This window comes from Bombus bifarius, unplaced genomic scaffold (genome assembly GCF_011952205.1).
Source record: "Bombus bifarius isolate JDL3187 unplaced genomic scaffold, Bbif_JDL3187 scf7180000008240, whole genome shotgun sequence".
Taxonomy (NCBI): Eukaryota; Metazoa; Arthropoda; class Insecta; order Hymenoptera; family Apidae; genus Bombus; species Bombus bifarius.
In genome coordinates, this window is record NW_022884534.1 from 435,648 (window position 1) to 454,275 (window position 18,628).

The window sequence follows — 18,628 nt, forward strand, 5'->3', positions numbered from 1 at the left end:
AGTTCTTCTTGTTGAAAGAGGTAAGATGGTTTGGGGATGTAGAAGAATGTTGGTTGAGTGCAAGTCCGTGGATAAAATTGGTTCTACGTTATTAGGTTCCAGGCCTGTGAATCTGTGAAGAAAATAAGAATATTATTAGGTGAATAGGCATTGGGAAGAAATAGAAGAAAGATCTACAGCTAGGACTGTTTAAAGTTTAAAGAGACAGTTCATACCTATGTATAGTTTTCTTAAAACCAAATTGAGATCAGCAACAAACATTTGCAAACTATAATCTGATTTAGATCCGAAGAACTACGAAAAACAATAGGACCGGATTTTCTATAGCGTAGTAATGCGATCTTGAAAATGATAACAATAACACGTGAATTCGCGTTGATCACTACGGTTAACGAATAGGACGATAACGATACATGGTTATCGACGATATGTTGGAACATATACCGGCGGCTGGCCGCCAGCACCCTTTCGAAATCGTGCCCTGGCCACGTGTCCGACGTGTCGCGCCCCCGTTGTTACTGCACGCCGTAGATCAGATAATTTTCGTACAAGCAGATACCCGGTGGAAGGGCGGGAACGTATACGCCATGACCTTGCATAAAGATCACGAGATAACATTGATATATTAATCGAATTTACTACTTATCCTGGGAATGTTATTAGCTCTACGAAATCTCTACGTGTTCATGGATATTGCTCTCTTTTAGTTTTGATTTAGAATTGTCATTATAGTATTGTTATTGTATGGCTAAATTTATGGAAACGAGTAGATTGGTTTTCTTAGCATTTGATATCTCTCTTGACAATTATTCTTTGGTTAAAATATTAATTTAAAGAGAAAAGATTGATATATCTTTGATCTAAGCGCAATAACAAGCAAAGTATAATCCAGTTGTGTCGCATAAAGATTAGCAGATAACGTTGAATTATTCATAAAAACAATCTGTTATTTTGGAAATGTTACTAGCTAGATGGGGCGTGTAAAAGTTTATAGGTATTCTTCTTACCTAACTATGGTCTAGGATAATTTAGGATATTACTTTATCTAAGTTGGATTTAAAGTAATTTTAATCCCAGGCTTACTCAAAATTCCATATTTAAATCTAACATCATTTCCAATCAGTGCACTTAACTGAAGCTACAAAGAAATAGAGGTTGTTCTTACCACATCCTCTTATTTTACAGCGTTGAAAGATTTAAGTGGATAAATCCCCGCGAATCGGAGGTGAAAGACATTTAGTTGGAAATATTGGATTATTGTAAAGGCCCATTACGGAGTACAATTGAAAGCTCAATGTTCCCGTCATCTTGAACCTATGCCAAAGTCCCATGACCGCTGCACGCCAAACTTCCAGCTCTTGTATGCAACAATTTTCGTTCTGTTTTGCTTGAAAACCCTCCTCCTTTCTTTTTCGTTAACTTCTTCAGTCGCTATAAAGATGTCAACATATCGATTCCAATTTAAATTTAATCACATCAAGAAGAACTAGCAATTTCCTCAATTTTCTCATCAAGTAGCAAATATAATAGATGCAATATTAAAAATAAAAAAGTATTACAAAACACTTTGCAATGTTGTCCATCGTAGAATGTCCAACAAACAGTATTTATATTTTCCCTTTATGCTTAGACAATTTTGTCAAGCATTAAGCATGGACCTTAATTATCGTTCAGGTTTTTCATCCTAATATTTCTGCTTTGCGTTCACCGTCTATCGGGCTTTTACTACTGTGTATTAGATCTAAAATACCAACATAAAATATTCGAGCCAATAATATAGTATTATATTATGATATTAAAATTAATTACTTTCTTTTGTTCAATGAATTTTTCATTTTTCATTTCATCGTATTTAACATGGAAAATTCGGAGTAAAATAAATCCGGAGATCAATGAAAGATCCTTATCCGTATCTGTCCCTTTCCAGAAAAGTTAAAGGATATGCATTCAATACATTTCAACTTTTTTAAACAAAACATCCATCTGTGAGTGTATCCGTAACTATATCTTAAAAAATTGTACCTAATTAAATTTTGTGGATCTCATGACAATAGTTTCCTTTAGAAAATATTTAGAGGGCCATTCGAAGACATCCATGACCCAAAAAAGGTAACTGAAAGCCAAAACGCAACACCTCCGAAGATTGAGAAACTCTTAAGAGACTGATCACCCCAACGAAGACGTTATTGTAAATCCAAAGCATCCAAAAAAGAAAAAAAAACAATAGATATATGATGGAAAAAGTGAAATTGAGCTCCTGACAAAGTGCAACAAACACAGTGATATACGCCAAACAAATATGAGAGACAAGGACGTAGAACGTAGTAGTAGAAACAGGTCAGATAAGGACAGACGGAGAGAGAGAACGAGAGAGAGAAAGGGAGAGAGAGAGAGTGAGCGAGAGGGACAGGCAGGAAGGGAGAGGAAAGATCCACCCTGGTGGATGATCCCGCCTCTAAGGAGCCGCTTCATGCCAGAGCCGGGCACGAGGGGGTTAGCAACCAACCCTCCTACCTCCTCCACCGCCATCTCCACCCTCTCTCCCGGCGTCCCGGCGCAGGCTCCGATACACAGCCAATCGTCGGACCGCGACTGATAACGACGCTGCCAAATGTGCGTCCGTCGCATCGCGGCCGAGTTCGCCACGGTGGTCCACGCGTTTCTCGCAGCCTCGTTACATCCTCCGGGGTTGTAATCCGCTCGGATAGCCGGCTATCGGCCATCGTACGCCGGTTCATTTGGTTGTTAAGTCTGTTTCACCTGTCTGCTTTAGTTGAAGCTACGGCTTCCTTTGGATTTTATTTTATGTATCGTTGAATCTCTCTGCTATCATTCAATCCGCGTGTTCATCCAATGTTGCTGACTTCCTGGTTTGGTTCTCCTCGTTGAAGTTTTCTTCTCATTGAAGGATACTTGAAAGAGGAACGAGGTTTTAGTATTGGGTGAAGTATATATAGATCGTGGTTGGGATTTTATTGCAAGTGAGGAGGTGAAGGTTTGAGACTCGGTTTGAGCTACCTGGTGCGAAAGACGAACTGGATTTGACGGTGCTGGATAAGGCTACACGCAGGACCCCGCATTGACGGTGAGTTGGATCTCATTTTGGACTTTTCAGTTGATTGTGATTGCATATATTATTGTACCTATAATATGGAAACTAATATGAAAACAGCTTAGTAAGCAATGTAGTAAGTAAGAGTTTGGAATATTTTTAACCAAAATAAGAGTACTATTTATGTAGTTTGAGAGTTAATGATTCTGTAGTTGTAATTGTATAAGAGTAATGTAATAAATAGTACAGTAAGTAAGGATGTTGTAGAAAATTGTAATAAATAGTATAGGAAATAAGAGCTTAAAACGACTCTGAAATAAATTCCCTGATAATTAGGAAGTCAATGACTCTACAATGACTGAGTTTTATCTGCCTGCTTTGCCTTGGAATTAGGCTTATTTTGACAATAAGAAAATTCCACATTAACATCATGAACAAAAGATCTTGTTGTAGCAAATACGTTATACATTATAGTGTTAATTTCATAATAAAACATTTAAGTATAGAAAAAATGATAACACAATCTCGGACGCTAATAAACAATGTTCAATTGATATATAACGCATATAATGATTATTAAGTCTAAGTCAAATAGAATAGTTACAAGATTATGAGATTTGTATAAATCATTTTACCGTTACATTCATACATACAGCCAGACAGGGTGTAATATCGCTTCCACCATTCGTGAAAAATAACTACAATGATTTAGAGGCGTACAGTAGTGGAACTATCCGAACATTTATCGCCTCGTGGGCGAATTTCCGATAACCGCCGAATAAAAATCGGCACGTTTATTATTCCCGATTCTTTCCCACGGGTTTTACCGGTTCGCGTTTATGATATACACTGTGTACACCCTCGTGAACACCAGCCTCACCTGTCTGCACGCATGTTTCGCGTATTAACCGCTCCGGCGTGTATCTTCAACGCTAAATTACCGCCCACGTTCGCATTTTTCCTGCCGACTCTTTTATTGGCCCGCACTCTACACCACGTTGTTATTCATTTTTTTAACGCCTCGTAAATTCTACAAATCCTGCCCCATTTGTCTCTCTTGTATCATCGTTTTTTATTTCGTGTCATAATATCTCTTATGCAAGATTTCTTAATCCATTAAAGATCAATTAAGGCAACATTTCATTTACAATTTTTCGCGATCAACTTGCATCGTTGAATTTTCCTTAACATTCCGACTGTAAAAAGAAATTCTAAAAATCCACTTGATATTTTTTTCATTATTATTTCATATACCTAGATTCTACAATTTAAAGTTAAAATTAAAAATTTTAAGTTAGCCTTTAATTGGTTACATCCATTTTTGTCTTTGCTCTTCTTTTCTCTTTGTCGTTTAATTCGGAAATTTCTGTTGCACCAAGTAAGAAGAATTCAAGACTTACTCGAGTCTATCGTTCTTGTTTTCTGTGGGGTTCTGTTCACTGGTTATCGTTTGGCTCTATTTTCGTCGTTAAAGAATTCCTGTTTTTAGAGGAAGAGCGCCTCGTTCAGGTAATATCCATGTTTTCCTCGCTGTCCTCTCTTTTCATCGATGAACTTTGTCATGTATTAAGCATGGATCGTGATCATGGAAGTCGTTCCGGTTTTTATCGCTGTACTAGTATTTCTGCTTTCCTCGTCTGAAAAACGTCATTGCCCCTTGGACTTTGTATTTTGCATATTAGAAGAGAAATATCGAGATAGAATATGTATATCGAATCAAGCGCATAGCATTATGCCCTGGTATTAATATTAATTCTTTTCTTTTCTTTTTCTTGTTCGCCTCCTGTTGTGCAATAAATGGTAGGCTTTTTGTGCGATTGTATTTAATATCATACAGCGAATCTCAGGATTAATTTTAAATGGTTAATAATTATCGTCAACTTTCTTTTATGTTTATTATGGAATCATAAGGAAGAATATATCTATAATTAAGGAAAATATTACTGCAAATCTTGGGATTCTATGTATTACTTCCATAAAATTAATGTGCAGTATAAACTCTATATCTTACCAAGTTCCAACAATTATGAATTATATATCTGTAAAAATCATATATATATATGTATTAATTTCTTTTCATCTATATTGTCAACAAAACAGTACTTTACCTAACAGAAAGATCCAGAATTCTTCCTTCTTTTCAAACAAATTCAACATCCAACAACTATAAATCATATATCAAAGCACAATAGGATATCAACCACCAGACATTACAAGCAACAAGGCAAATTCTGTTTAAAATAGAACAATTTGACAATCTTCCTCCTTTGCAAAAGTGTCCAATCTTTAATAACCATAAATCAGACCTCAGTTTGATCCTAAGACTTCATTGAAAGATCAAATACCAATCTTATCTTGTCACCAAGAAGCCATCATGCAATTCTTTCTAACCCATCATTAGACAGCACCAACAACAACAAACAATCTATAAAAGTATGCTGTACCTAAAAAAGGACACAACCAAACATTCTCCATATTTAAACATAATCATTAATACAGAATCAAATACCAATCTTCAATAACAATACCATACTAATCACCAGAGTTACAAGAAATCAAGGAAACCATCATGTAATTACTTGTTCATCAAAAGAGCGCTCAACCTAAAACAGAGCGAATCCAGCATCCGTCCTACGATTCCATTGCACACAAGCAAAACCAAACAGACCATCATCGAATCATCCGGTAAGAAAACGCAGCAAGGTAGACGCATGTATCGTTTTCTCCCTCTTTCGTATTGAAAGTACGCGCGGCCGCATCGTCCGCGACACAGTGCATTTAAATAGTATGTGTAGGTACATGCGAGAGAGAGTTTAGACGAGGTAGGCAGAGGGGTTTCCGGCGAGCGTTAACAGAGTAACAGAGTGATGTAATGAGGCCCGGAAGCAGGCAATTTGCTGGCCGCGGCGGCCGCAGTTGCGCGAGACAACCTGCCCGGAGTACCTTCTTCTTGATATCAGGTCCAGCCTCTTCACCAACCGATATCCGACAATCCTGTGTCGCCACTGATCAATCCAGACGGCGCACGTGCCGTAACCATAGTGATCCCGCCAATCCTTTACGAAATCTTCGATCGAAAGATTGATCGGTCTATTGTTTACATCAAATACTTTAGTGAAATTTTACAACGTTTCTCCAACGATGATTCGTTGTTCCTGTGTTTCTCTTATCAAGTTCTGTCGTTGAAACACAGCGTCCTACAAATGTACAAGAGATTAGTGTGATACTGATTAGAGGTTAAGAAGATAGAAACACAAGCAGTCGAATGTGAGAAGAGTATGGTGCTCTAGCTACGTCTACGTTTAGAGAAGATTTATACATACCCAATGTATGTCGCTATTATTTTGGTGTGAAATATGTCAAATGATTCGTAAATCTGTGCCCTAGGACAAGTCTTACATTATTGTCGTCTGTTCGAGAACGAGCTCAATATTATTATACCAGAAACATAACATACACTATGTATTAATAGTATGTGTGCAATAACAATATATGCGTAATAGTGTATACTAATATAAAAATTTGTTTTTAACGAGAGGATATAGATATATACAGACAAATCATACGAATTTTCCTGGCATTAGTTACTATCTGATATTGAAAGTTCACTGGATAAAACTCCATGGAATTAACTAGTGTTATTCCTAAAACGTATAGTATAGATATATATAGATAATATATGTATAATAGGACTATACGTATGATGATATATACTGCTATAAAAATCTGTTTTCAACGAGGAGATTTATAGTAGATGCATAATATTATATGCATATAGAAGGATCGTATGAATTTTCCTCATATCAATTGCTATTTAGTATTGAGGATTAACTGGATGGGACGCGGAAACCGTATACTTGCGGCCCGCCGGAGGTGCATCGTGATTATGTGACAGTTTTGTGAACGTGATTAAATTGACCTCGATACATTGTGGACATCCGTGCGGTGCGTTTAATTCCGAACTGTGTTTTCGCTGCTTTCCACTCAATTCATCGTTTTCGATGACACCTACGAATTTATAAAGAAAAAGAAAAAAACGATGTTTCGTGTAAAACCTGATTAGATCTGGAAGAAATCATCGTTTCAAGTTGGAGGAAAAAGAAAGAGATTCTATCTTTTTCTTTTCTTATCGAGAAGACGATCGATGGTCAGCGTGTACGGTGTGCAGCTCGCATTTTATCGTAGACATCGTCGCAGTGACAGCAGGTAAAACTCGCGTCCATTTTTCCTCTGGTCATTGTTCGTTTCCGGTTAGTCGAATAATTCACGTAACTCGTAGGAGGAAGTGACAGATGTCGTGGATACGTAGAGAACACAGAAAGAAGAATTTTGTTACTGGAAAAGATCTATATTTTTATATATACAGATAACTGTAAGAAGAAATATTATTTATCGTTTCCTCTTTGAAACTTCTTTATTATTTTTATTCTGCTTGATTTATGATAAAGATGTATGATTTATAACGATTACGATGTACGTATACATAAAACAGAGGAAAAGGGATCGTGTTTGTGGAAGGAAGACATATTTTTGCACAGAGAAAATTATAAGGAGAAATGTTATTTATTTTTTCTCTTTTTAAATGTCTTTTTTTTAATTTTTGTTCGATTAATTTGAGATGGAGAGTGAAAATAACGTTCATGAAGATAACGATGCAAATGTCATTGTGGTATCACTTTCGGAATTCCGATGGAAGGCGATAAAGTTGGAGGCCGAGTCGATAAAATGTAGATCGGCCGGTAGATGCAACGCGGTAACCGCCTGCTCCTCTCTAAATTACGACAGATCGATTACGAGTTCCCGCTCGTTACGTGCACGTAATCTACCTCCAGTTAGCTGTTCGTTCGCGGCTATCTTCTCTGCCACCGGATTCTGAAGTCTCTCGGTGACTCTTCAAGATTTCCTATTCGTTGCAAGGTGTAAAGACATATTATATATTTTTGAATGTATTTTAATCTTCAAAAACTAAATTCACAATCTTTCAGAAAAATTATAACGTAGTGTGTAAATTATAAATCATAGTAACTCAATACAGACTTCCAAAATATAATGCTTCTTTGAGAAAAGTATACTACATTACACAATTTTAATTACTTCCTTTTAATACGTTTGAAGTAGCATTTTCGAAGTCTCTATCCAATTATTTTGTAATTTTTAAATCATTGAATGCCGTAGAGATATAGTATGTATCTGCATTCCTTTTTACAAAGCTATGTTAGGTTTCAAAATTGACATTTAGTTGCATTAAAATTTTCAAATTGCTGGAAAAATGTACAGTATATATTCTTTTCTCAATGCAACATTCAATTTTGCAAACCTGCATTGAGCTATCTTTAAAGTTCTAAATCGTTGGAAGATATAGAAATGTACTATATTTTTTTTAATATAATATTAGATTTAAGAAATTTGCATTAAGTTGCATCGATATTTTCAAACGTATAAAATTAATATATGTATCAATAATACAGTATATTGTTGTTTAGCAATGCTATCAAAAAACAGCATCTTTCTTAATGGATTAGGATGCGTTGATTGATTAATTGATCGAGATATCGTGCATGTTCGGAACGTCATTGCGGTGTCATGATCCGAGATAATCCGTAATGGATAGATCGTAGATATAGGATTTAGGTAACGATCTGTATAATCTATTAACAGACACCATTCTTGATGTGTAAGTTATCAATGATTCACGATGATTATCAAGCACAGAATTTCACTTAATTACTCGAAGATGATAGTTATTAATTAAAACCATTAAAAAAAGATATTTATTCGATGATTCATCTATCGAACAATTTAATCTACCGGTTAATACTCTTATTCTTCTGATGAAAAAATTTTCAATTATTCTTTACCGATGATCTTTCCAAGTGCTTTATGTATTCATATTTTTAATTACGTTTCTTGCGTGAGAAGACAAGTTCCGTGTAATAAGAGCACCAGCTGGTTTATAAGTAAGAAACTTTCATGCGCTCATGCTCGTTCGATTTAATTCGATCGTGACTTTACCGGATGCTTTGAGGGTCCTTTAATGATCCTTAACGACACTGCTTACTGTAATACACGAGTACTAGCGCGAAGAGTCGCAGTAATCCATGCTCTGTCAATACCGTTGTCTATGGATTCTCTTCTTCCCTTTGTCATTCGTTTGCCAAATTAGAAGAGATAGAATCCATATGATAGAGTATATGTTATTGTAAGTGAGAAATATTTAGAAGTCAATAAGAATTTGTTTATGTCATTTTTTTATTATTTACGTTGCTTTTCTATTGTTCTTCTATTATTATATATATATTGCTCTTTATTATATATATTATATATGTTTATTATTATTATATATTTATTATATATTATATATATATATATATATATATATATATATTGCTCTTCTATTATTTACGTTCTTCAATTCTCTTATAATACTCTTCGTCATTTGTCTCATCTGTTAATACAATATAACATAGATTTTACAATATTATATTCATATGCCTTTATTTCTAATCTTGATGAAAATGATACTTTAGAATATCTGATGGTAATCGATCTGTGTTTCATAAAAATTCGATTACACTTTGATTGACTCTTTTGATTGATTTTTCAAATTATAAAAACATATTGCGCCAGAGGATAAATTTATAATTTCATTAATCTGATTAAATAAAGTTAAAAGGAGAATTCGATTAATTTTTCAGGGGCTCTTTGGTGATGTACGACAGCGCTAGCTGTTCGTACGCAGGTGCGCTCGAATTAAAGGGAGCCTCCGGGGCCGGAGCCGCGGCCGCGGCCGCAGGAGTAACCGCGGCCGGTGTTAAGCAGGAGAATTGGCCGTACCGTGGCCTGACCTGCGGTAGCACCTTCCAGAGGCTCAAGGAGAGCGTCGACAAAGCGAAACAGGCGCTCGCCGACCGCGGTGGATATCTATCCGGTGCTTTCTCGCCGCCACCACGTGCCAATCCATCCACCATTTCACCAACCACGTCTATCACCGGTGAGTCTATCAAAATACTATGTAGTGAAATGTTGTTTACTGTAATTAGATTGCGTTTGTTCATGTAGGTGGAAGATTTTATAGAGGACAATGAACGTGCAACAATATTTTGCTTTTTGGCATTGATAATGGCAGTGCTCAAGGGATGCAGTGAGAAGTTATAAGATTTTCTTAAAGATTTTATTCTTAAAAGTGAAGAAAGTTTTTGTAATTTGGATGCAGCTAACTTAGCCTGTTACATTGTAGAGACACTATAAATAATAATATTTGGTTTTAGATGTTGTTGATTTGGTGTAAGATATTGTTGATTGTGTTTGATGCTACTAAAAGAGCATGTGATTATTAAGATTAGAGTAAGATTTTAAAGAAGGTTTTGTATGATAGAAGAACTGTACTTTGATGAAGTTTAGTTGTACAATTTCTTCCTTGTTTATTTATCTTATTATCAGTGCCAAGAAGTAATAATATTATGGTTTTATATTTCATTCTGATAAAGGAACTAGAGATTGATAACTTGATGACAAATTTATTAATTCCCAAACACTTAATGTGATATATGGGGAAGAATTGAAGAAAAGATTAAGTAGGTTGTGTGATAGGATGATTTGATACACAGGTGTTGAGTTAAGGAGTTCAAAAGTGGGTTGCTATTAAGGAAATGAAGAATTATCGAGGAACTCTATGGTATTTGGATTGCGTCAAATTATACAATATCGCTGACATGAAAAGAATTTGATAATCTTTGTGATTAAGAAAATAATATTCTCTAGCACTTTAATGACTCTATTTCTCGTTTAATGAATCAATCCAGTAAATTATACCTGTATGTTTCATCAACGTATCGCGGCTTGGCAGAAGTCGCTGGAAATAAAATGGAAATACATAATCCGCGAATCGTATGTCGTCACGCGATTTCCCTTCTTTTGTCGATGATTGATATACACTCACTGGAACTCGGTAAGGTGGAAAAAAAACATTTGAAAGTAAAATGAAACGAATATTGTTTTAGGCCTTATCTCGAAGCTTAACTTTTGCTTCTGCTCTGTACCACCTGTCTCGACACAAGCTTTCACGTACTCCATCGAGTTGCGTGTGCTTTTCCACGCGTACTTGCGTGACACACGATTAACATAGGAAACGTCGTTAACCAACCAAACGCAATTAGCTCGTAATACAACTTAATTACACGATCGGTTATTTCTCTACCTGAGTTGAATGATAAATCTGTAAATGAATTGGAAATAATAGCGTTATAGATCATTTAGCTTTTACGTGTAATGATAAAATAAGATATTCATATCCTTATTATCCGAGCCAATCCGAGGTAGACGATAAATTTGCCAATAAAATAGAAATATAATATTTACGAATAAAGTAGAGTATTGTAAACACTTTTCTGTACTCATATTAAAAATTTGATGAATAAAATTGTGTTAGCTATGCTGGTCAATAAAATTGAAAAACTTGTTACGACTAGAAGATGTAGAGTTTTGTTCAAACGTGTATAGATATACATTTATATCATCGAAACTTTTGCACAAGTTTCTATCGACCTATCAGCAATTATCAGAATATCATATATATCTGAGACGCAAAATTTAGTTATTTAGAATATTCACGCTTTTATGCGCGTATCCAAATAATACTGATATTAAAAATTTGATGAATAAAATTATGTTAGCTATGCTGGTCAATAAAATTGAAAAACTTGTTCCGACTAGAAGATGTAGAGTTTTGTTCAAACGTGTATAGATATACATTTATATCATGGAAAATTTTGCACAAGTTTCTATCGACCTATCAGCAATTATCAGAATATCATATATATCTGACACGCAAAATTTAATTATTTAGAACATTCACGCTTTTATACGCGTATTCAAATAATTTTTGCCACCGAAATAATAACGAGTATGACTAATATCAGAAGCTAAAGGACAGCGAAACGTGAATGAGTCAGTGGCACACAATCGCTGGGAACTCGCAAGTCGTTAATGGTCAGGGCAATTAAATCGAGTCACTTTTTTTTCATGAATTTCTCATGATTTCGAGATGAAGGATCTAATCGAACGCCACGATCTCGATCGTACCGTTTTTCTCACGTTATTTGTTCTAGATACTTAAATAAGACGTCGGATGAATGTGATTAAGTGTTGCAATGAATGTGATTAATTGCTTAATTGCAATTAAAATTGTAATACGATAAATGGGTAGTTTAATACATTAAAAAAAAACTAATATAATTGAGAAACAATCAAACGAATAATATCCTTGTAAGAAAACACAGACACTAATTAAATCTCCAATACTATAGTATCCAAATATCAATAAGCGTCATCGTAAGTACGTACAATTCTGTTTCAAACTGAATAAAAATCCACGCTTATTAATTCTGCCAATAGAACGCATATGTTCTTGGTAATTGCAAGAAAAAGAATGTATTATAGAAAATCTGTTACGTAGTTTTGTGTATATATGCACGCTACTGCGCATAAGTATTTCATTTAATTTAAATAAGTAATTATTAGAAATATATAAAATATACTTGAAACGAAGCTCTGGCTTGATCTAATTTTCGCTTCTCATCTTATCGCTAGTTGGCAAATTTTGACGAAGACAATAATTGACACCAATCAGTATAAATAAAAGGATAATACCTGAGGATGGATGAAAATCGTTGGCAGGAAAAGACCAAAGTGACTTTAAGCGAACACGCAGTATGTTCGATATTAAGATCCCGATTGCACTACGCGTTCCCAGCTTCTAAAAGTTTATATGGATTTTCCGCATTGTCAGCTATTCGTCGGAGATAAATACGAATCTCGATCGAGCATAGCGTAGTCCACGTTTCGTTTTCGCTTTAGTTGAACGTTTGATCGCAGTTGAAGCGTCGAAATACTTATGCAGCGTATACGTTATTAATCTTCCATGTGTTTTCTTTCTTTCCTCAGAAGCTTCAATTTGCCTTCAATTTGCCCGAGAAGCTTCGATTTACCTTCAATTTGCCTGAGAAGCTTACAATGTTCAATTCGTTAAAGACGTTCCGCGGCGCGAAACGCAGGAGAAAAGGGAGGAAAGCAAAGAACTATATATTCAAGTTCTAAATAAATAAACAAAAAGAGGAAAATCTGGAGCGTGATAATTTGTCAGGCGAGTGGCGGCCGCGATACCGGCAGCCTGACTGTTGCTCTTCGTTGTCGCCGATTTCCGATTGTTTTTTTAAAGCGCCGGTCGCCGAGGACATTAATTACCCGGCCAGTGTAAATCACGTTATCTACCGCCCACGCCCCCTCTGCACAGAAGGGTGGAAACAGGGGTGAGACGAGTTGGAACCAGGCAGAGTAGAAGGGGTAGTAGAAGTAGAAAGGTTGCAACGGGTGCGTTGCACGAGGGCTGCACCGCTGCCAACTGAGCAAAACGGTCGTCGACTGCCGCTTCTCTCTCTCCATGGCCACACCAATATCCTGCTTGCTCTTCGGAAATTTATCGGCCAGCCGCTTGAAAACTTCGCGCGCCAGAAAGGTTGCCCGTCTTTCTGCTCCGGTCGAGAAAATTTCGTGAAACGATTCCAGCACACGAAACGTTGTTATACGCAGGGAATCGTAATTTTTGATCGATCTTTATTGGAGCAACGGCTGGAAGATCGTGCAACGTGCTATTATTATTTATTTGTATATTTCATTTGAGGTAGTCTCGACTATCACGGCCGTTAGCGACTACTTGTGGCTGCGTAGATATCGTGTATTTTTTTAGAAGTTTTTTTATTTAAGTTTTAGACCGATTTCCATTTGACGGAATGTCACACGATATCGACAAGGTAACAGGAATTACGCTGGTTCTTGGTTTATCGTTAGAGAGCAATAAATCGTAGGGTGGCTTTATTGGGGGAAAGGGTGGAAACGCACCGAACAAACGTATTGTATTGTTATCGCGAATGTAACACGATTTGAGAAATCATGCGATTTTTCAGGCTATTATCGTAAAACAGTTCTCTTTATCGTAGGAAAGTTTGGGAGGTTTCTGATAGGAGAAGGTCGATTGGATGTTGACGAATGAATTGTACTCTTAAGGATTAGATACAATTTGCAAAATCTGCTCTTTTTAATTTGTTTTCTTAATACGAGGAATTTTTCTTTTATCGATAATAGAGATATAACTTAATGCTAATAAAGCAATAAAGAGGATACCTACTTGATCTTATCCTATAGATATTACATATCTTCTTGTTGATAAATCTCATCGACAGAATAACTTGTTACTATATCTGAGACAGGTTGCTTGTGCTTTTTCAAAGATAATATTTCTCGCCTCCTCTTGAGGCTGCACTTTCTCCCTGTTTCTGTGTGCTCGCATGAAAAATAGATTACAATTAACCACTACTTCCTCCTTCGTGGAACGACTAATTGCGGGCTCTTACAAAACTGTGAATGTATACGTTCGTTAAACGAGAACATTCGCTCTCTATATATTTTTATATATTATACTTATATTTATATACTTATATATTATATTTGCTATATATGTATATATACATTTCATACAATACATACGCAAATATCGTACCAATAACGTACACGTATCGTCTTGAAAATCATAGCATCCCGAAATGTTGATCAGTTTGGAATTATGACTGGTTGGTCGGTTTCGAGCATAGTTGCCGAAAAATTTGAACGGGAGGACACATCTCGTGGTCGGTCCTCGGTGCAAGATGGTGGGTCGATGATGGCGGCGTAGTCGCGAAAATGTGGATGACAAGGGAGGAGGAGCGGTTAGGGGTTAGCCGGGAACGTATCCATGACGACCGACCGCCCCACGAATCGCCACCCTCCGAGATCCCGGATGCACCCCTCGACAACCCAGCATCCCTTCCATTCCTCTCTCCCTCTCTCTCTCTCTCTCTGTCTGTCTCTTCCTCTCTCTCTCTCTCTTTCTCTAACCCATGCAACCCTCTCTGCTCGCCCTCTGGTTGAATCCTCTATCTCGGGGGTTCCCAACCTTTCCACGAATGCGCATCGTCAAAACGAAAATCTGAATATTTTCGCTACTATTGAGAAAGAAATCTCTCGTATTTTGTAACGCGACCATTCTATATCATCTGACTATTCTATATGGTGTATTACGCTAGCGTATAGGGTGTAGAGTATAGCAAGCAAGTCAACGCTCTTCGGAGATATCAAAGACCCTCGAATAAGATTTCACGAGTTAAGAAACTTTCTAAGTGAACGGTAGTAGCAACTTTCTAAGTAGCTAGCCGAGATGGTAGAGAAAGAATCTTAATCGCGAACGTATATACGTTTGGGAAATTGTAAACAGGGACCGTGAATCTCATCGTGATCCTTTCAATGTTTGGTTTAATTACTCGGTAGCTAGAAATGATGTTTATAACCTTGTTTTTCAGTGAAGCGTTCGCTATCTTTTCCTTTCTTTTTTTTTTTTTTTATTAATCGATATTTCGTATTTCATTCTTATAGTGCATGTTAAGCTTTCGTAGTTGTGTGGAAGCATCTACTGTCAAGATTTAATATTCTTGGACTTAATCAATTATTTAATTAATTGCATAAATGCTTTAATAAGTACAGTGATGTACAAATTCTTTTTGTAGCTACTATATATACAATTTCACTATCTTTCGCGTACCACCAATGATGCTACTGATTGAGAACCACTGGCCTATCTGTCCGTATCTACGTGGTGGTATGATGCTCGGCTACTTAGATTTTAAGTTCGGACCATTTCGTGCCATGGATCTATATATATAGCTATATATATATATATATATAAATCCATGTATACATATGTATTTTGTATAAAGTATATATATGTATATGTGTGTTTATGTGTATATATAAAATATATACGTACAGGTTGGTAGGTACGTACGGTACCTGGCCATAACTCTCGCAGAGTTTCGCCGCCGCTGACAAAAGGGGAAATCCCTCGGTGAAATTGTAGCCGTGGTCTCTCTTCGCGAAAATTCACCGGCTTTTCTACGGTTAGCAAACTAGAAGGCAGCAATGAGAAGGAGTCGGAGTAACGAGATCGCGGTTCTGAATGGTTTCAGAATTTTCGGTTTTAGAAGCGTTTCGTGTTGGAAATCGATTGGTTCGAATTTGCAATATTACGTCGAGGATTTGGTGGGGAACAAACAGTCCTTTGTCGTCTTTTTGTCCCATGTTTCTTATACCAGAGGTCAATACCACTTAATGTTCTTCGTACAGGTATCTGCATATTAAGTTAGTTAGAACGTAGCATGTCGGATTCTTGTCTTTGCAGCTACTAAAACACGCAGACGCTTTCTGTGAAATTGATATTGATTTTCATTGAGATTGAAAGTCAACCGTGTATATTTATCTTCATTTACTTTCTCATCCGTATGTAGTACATTTATTGTAATGCGTGTTATGAACTGTTGGTTCTAGTATTTTCTTGTGATGGTGTGCGAAATCGTACCAGGGAAGTGTGTAGGCTGGGTGAGGGGGGGGGGGGGGGATTTAAGAACTTTTCTTCGTTGTTCCAATATTAAATCGATGTATCGGGTACATGGGAATACATAGCAAGCCTTATATTTCTATGGAGAGACTGAAATTGGAAATTTGCACTATGGAATTAACATCTGCTATAAATGCGGAAGATATTGATCGCTCAGTAGGAAAAGTATAAAACTATAATCAGAATATTGTTTGGTTATTAGAAAAAACATTAATTTAAGATTCCAGATCTTCGTAAAAATGGGCAAATCTTCGATTTCATTGAAAATCAGCTGTTGTCGACCTCTTTGAGAAGCGTGTACCTAAAATGTGTCGCAAAAAGTAAGCGATGACGAGTATACTCGTCAAATACAGGGTACATGTAGTTGTTAATGAAATGACCGTTTTATTCTTCAATTTTGTTACTGCTATTTACCGCATATTACTAAGTTCCTATTTAAACAGCAAACTGTAACTACTTTTCACGCATGACGAGTATACTCGTCATAACACTAAATACTGCCATGCGTTCGTGACGAGTATACTCGTCATAACACAAAATATTGTCATGCGTTCGTGACGAGTATACTCGTCATAACACAAAATATAGTCATGCGTTCGTCACGAGTATACTCGTCATAACACAAAATATTGCCATGCCTTCGTAACGATTATACTCGTCATAAGACAAAAATATTGCCATGTCTTCGTGACGAGTATACTCGTCATAACACAAAATATTGTCATGCGTTCGTGACGAGTATACTCGTCATAACACAAAATATAGTCATGCGTTCGTGACGAGTATACTCGTTATAACACAAAATATTGCCATGCCTTCGTAACGATTATACTCGTCATAAGACAAAAATATTGCCATGTCTTCGTGACGAGTATAATCGTCATAACACAAAATATTGACATGTCTCCATGACGAGTATACTCGTCAAGAACGGCTAACTGTTTTCTTCTGTGTTAAACGGAGAATTCGTTTAGTACGGGATCGGTCCATTAAATATCGGATATTGTGTCAGCGTGGCTGAGGGTGGTGCATGTATTTAATGTTCGCCGGTCGAGCACCATCCTCCCGCCTTGTTTGCCCTGGTAATTGATGTTTGACAAAATGAGGTGACGCGCATGCCGACAACGTGTTGTTTGCCGGGGCGCAACGGTGGTTAGCCCTTTTAAGGTTCACAGGACTTACGCCACGTTCGATCGCGCACGCTCCACTGAACCCGAGGTTACGGGACAACCTTTACACCCCGTTTCTCAATTAAACACTTGATTCATTGAAATCCACTTTGAATATTCGAATAATAGAAGTGTTCCGATTATTATCGTTGGATCTCACCGTCTAGTTCGTTTGCATTTTGTAAAACTAGTAGCGTGGAAAGTTATTAACATTTGGAATAATCGTGATAGAATTGTACTGGAATTGGTAACTGGATCGTATAGATTAGTATTTAGATTAGAGTATAAATTTGGTGTGCAAATAACACAACGTTGCTCTTGGAATATTTTTGAAATATTTCTCCGAAATCTTCAAGATCTCGACCCACTGCAATCCTGAGAATATTCCATTACTCTGCAATTTTTGTCGATTAGTATTCGATTCTAAGAAAATTCGAATACCAATACCGATGAGACGGAAGCAAAAGCGAAACTACCGAATAAAAAATTCTCAGGAAAAAGCTTCTAATCTTATCAATGCCTGTAAAAGTTTGCCAAAGTTTCAATCCAATCCTAATAAAATTCTTCCATAATTTCGACGATAGTCTAACGAAAATCTTACAAGCATTTCAATACAAATTTAGTCAAAAATTTTGCCAATGCTTCGACTCGAAAGTCTCGCAGAGCTTCTCCTAAAATTTCGATAAAACTTTGAACAAATCCTACGAGAATTTCGCCAAACAAAAACAGAAAAAGAAACAGAGGTCGAAAGGACCACGGTCGCGGAGTGTAATTATCACGCACACACGAAACCAGCTCGACATCGTAAGAGAGATAGGTCTTCCGAGGTGGGAGACGGAGGTATCGGGCAATTAAAGCCGAGGAAAGTATCGGGGTTGACACTTTTGGTACCCTCCGCCGGAAAACGCGAGAACGCCTACGCTTGAT

The 18,628-nt window shown here is 36.7% G+C and overlaps 1 protein-coding gene across 2 annotated transcripts in view; it reads left to right on the top strand.

Annotated features, from left to right (window-relative positions):
* The first annotated feature begins 2,905 nt into the window (after positions 1–2,905).
* LOC117211743 (transcriptional regulator ERG homolog) overlaps positions 2,906–18,628 on the top strand; it is a 66,714-nt gene continuing 50,991 nt past the window's right edge. Inside the window, exons 1-2 of one of the 2 annotated variants that reach the window (XM_033455948.1) lie at positions 2,906–3,085; positions 9,748–10,043. In XM_033455948.1, the coding sequence (XP_033311839.1) occupies positions 9,761–10,043 (283 nt within the window). In that variant the 5' untranslated portion in view covers positions 2,906–3,085; positions 9,748–9,760. Of the gene's footprint in view, positions 3,086–6,530; positions 7,259–9,747; positions 10,044–18,628 lie in introns of those variants that run through there. The other variant, XM_033455947.1, reaches the window with a different exon arrangement.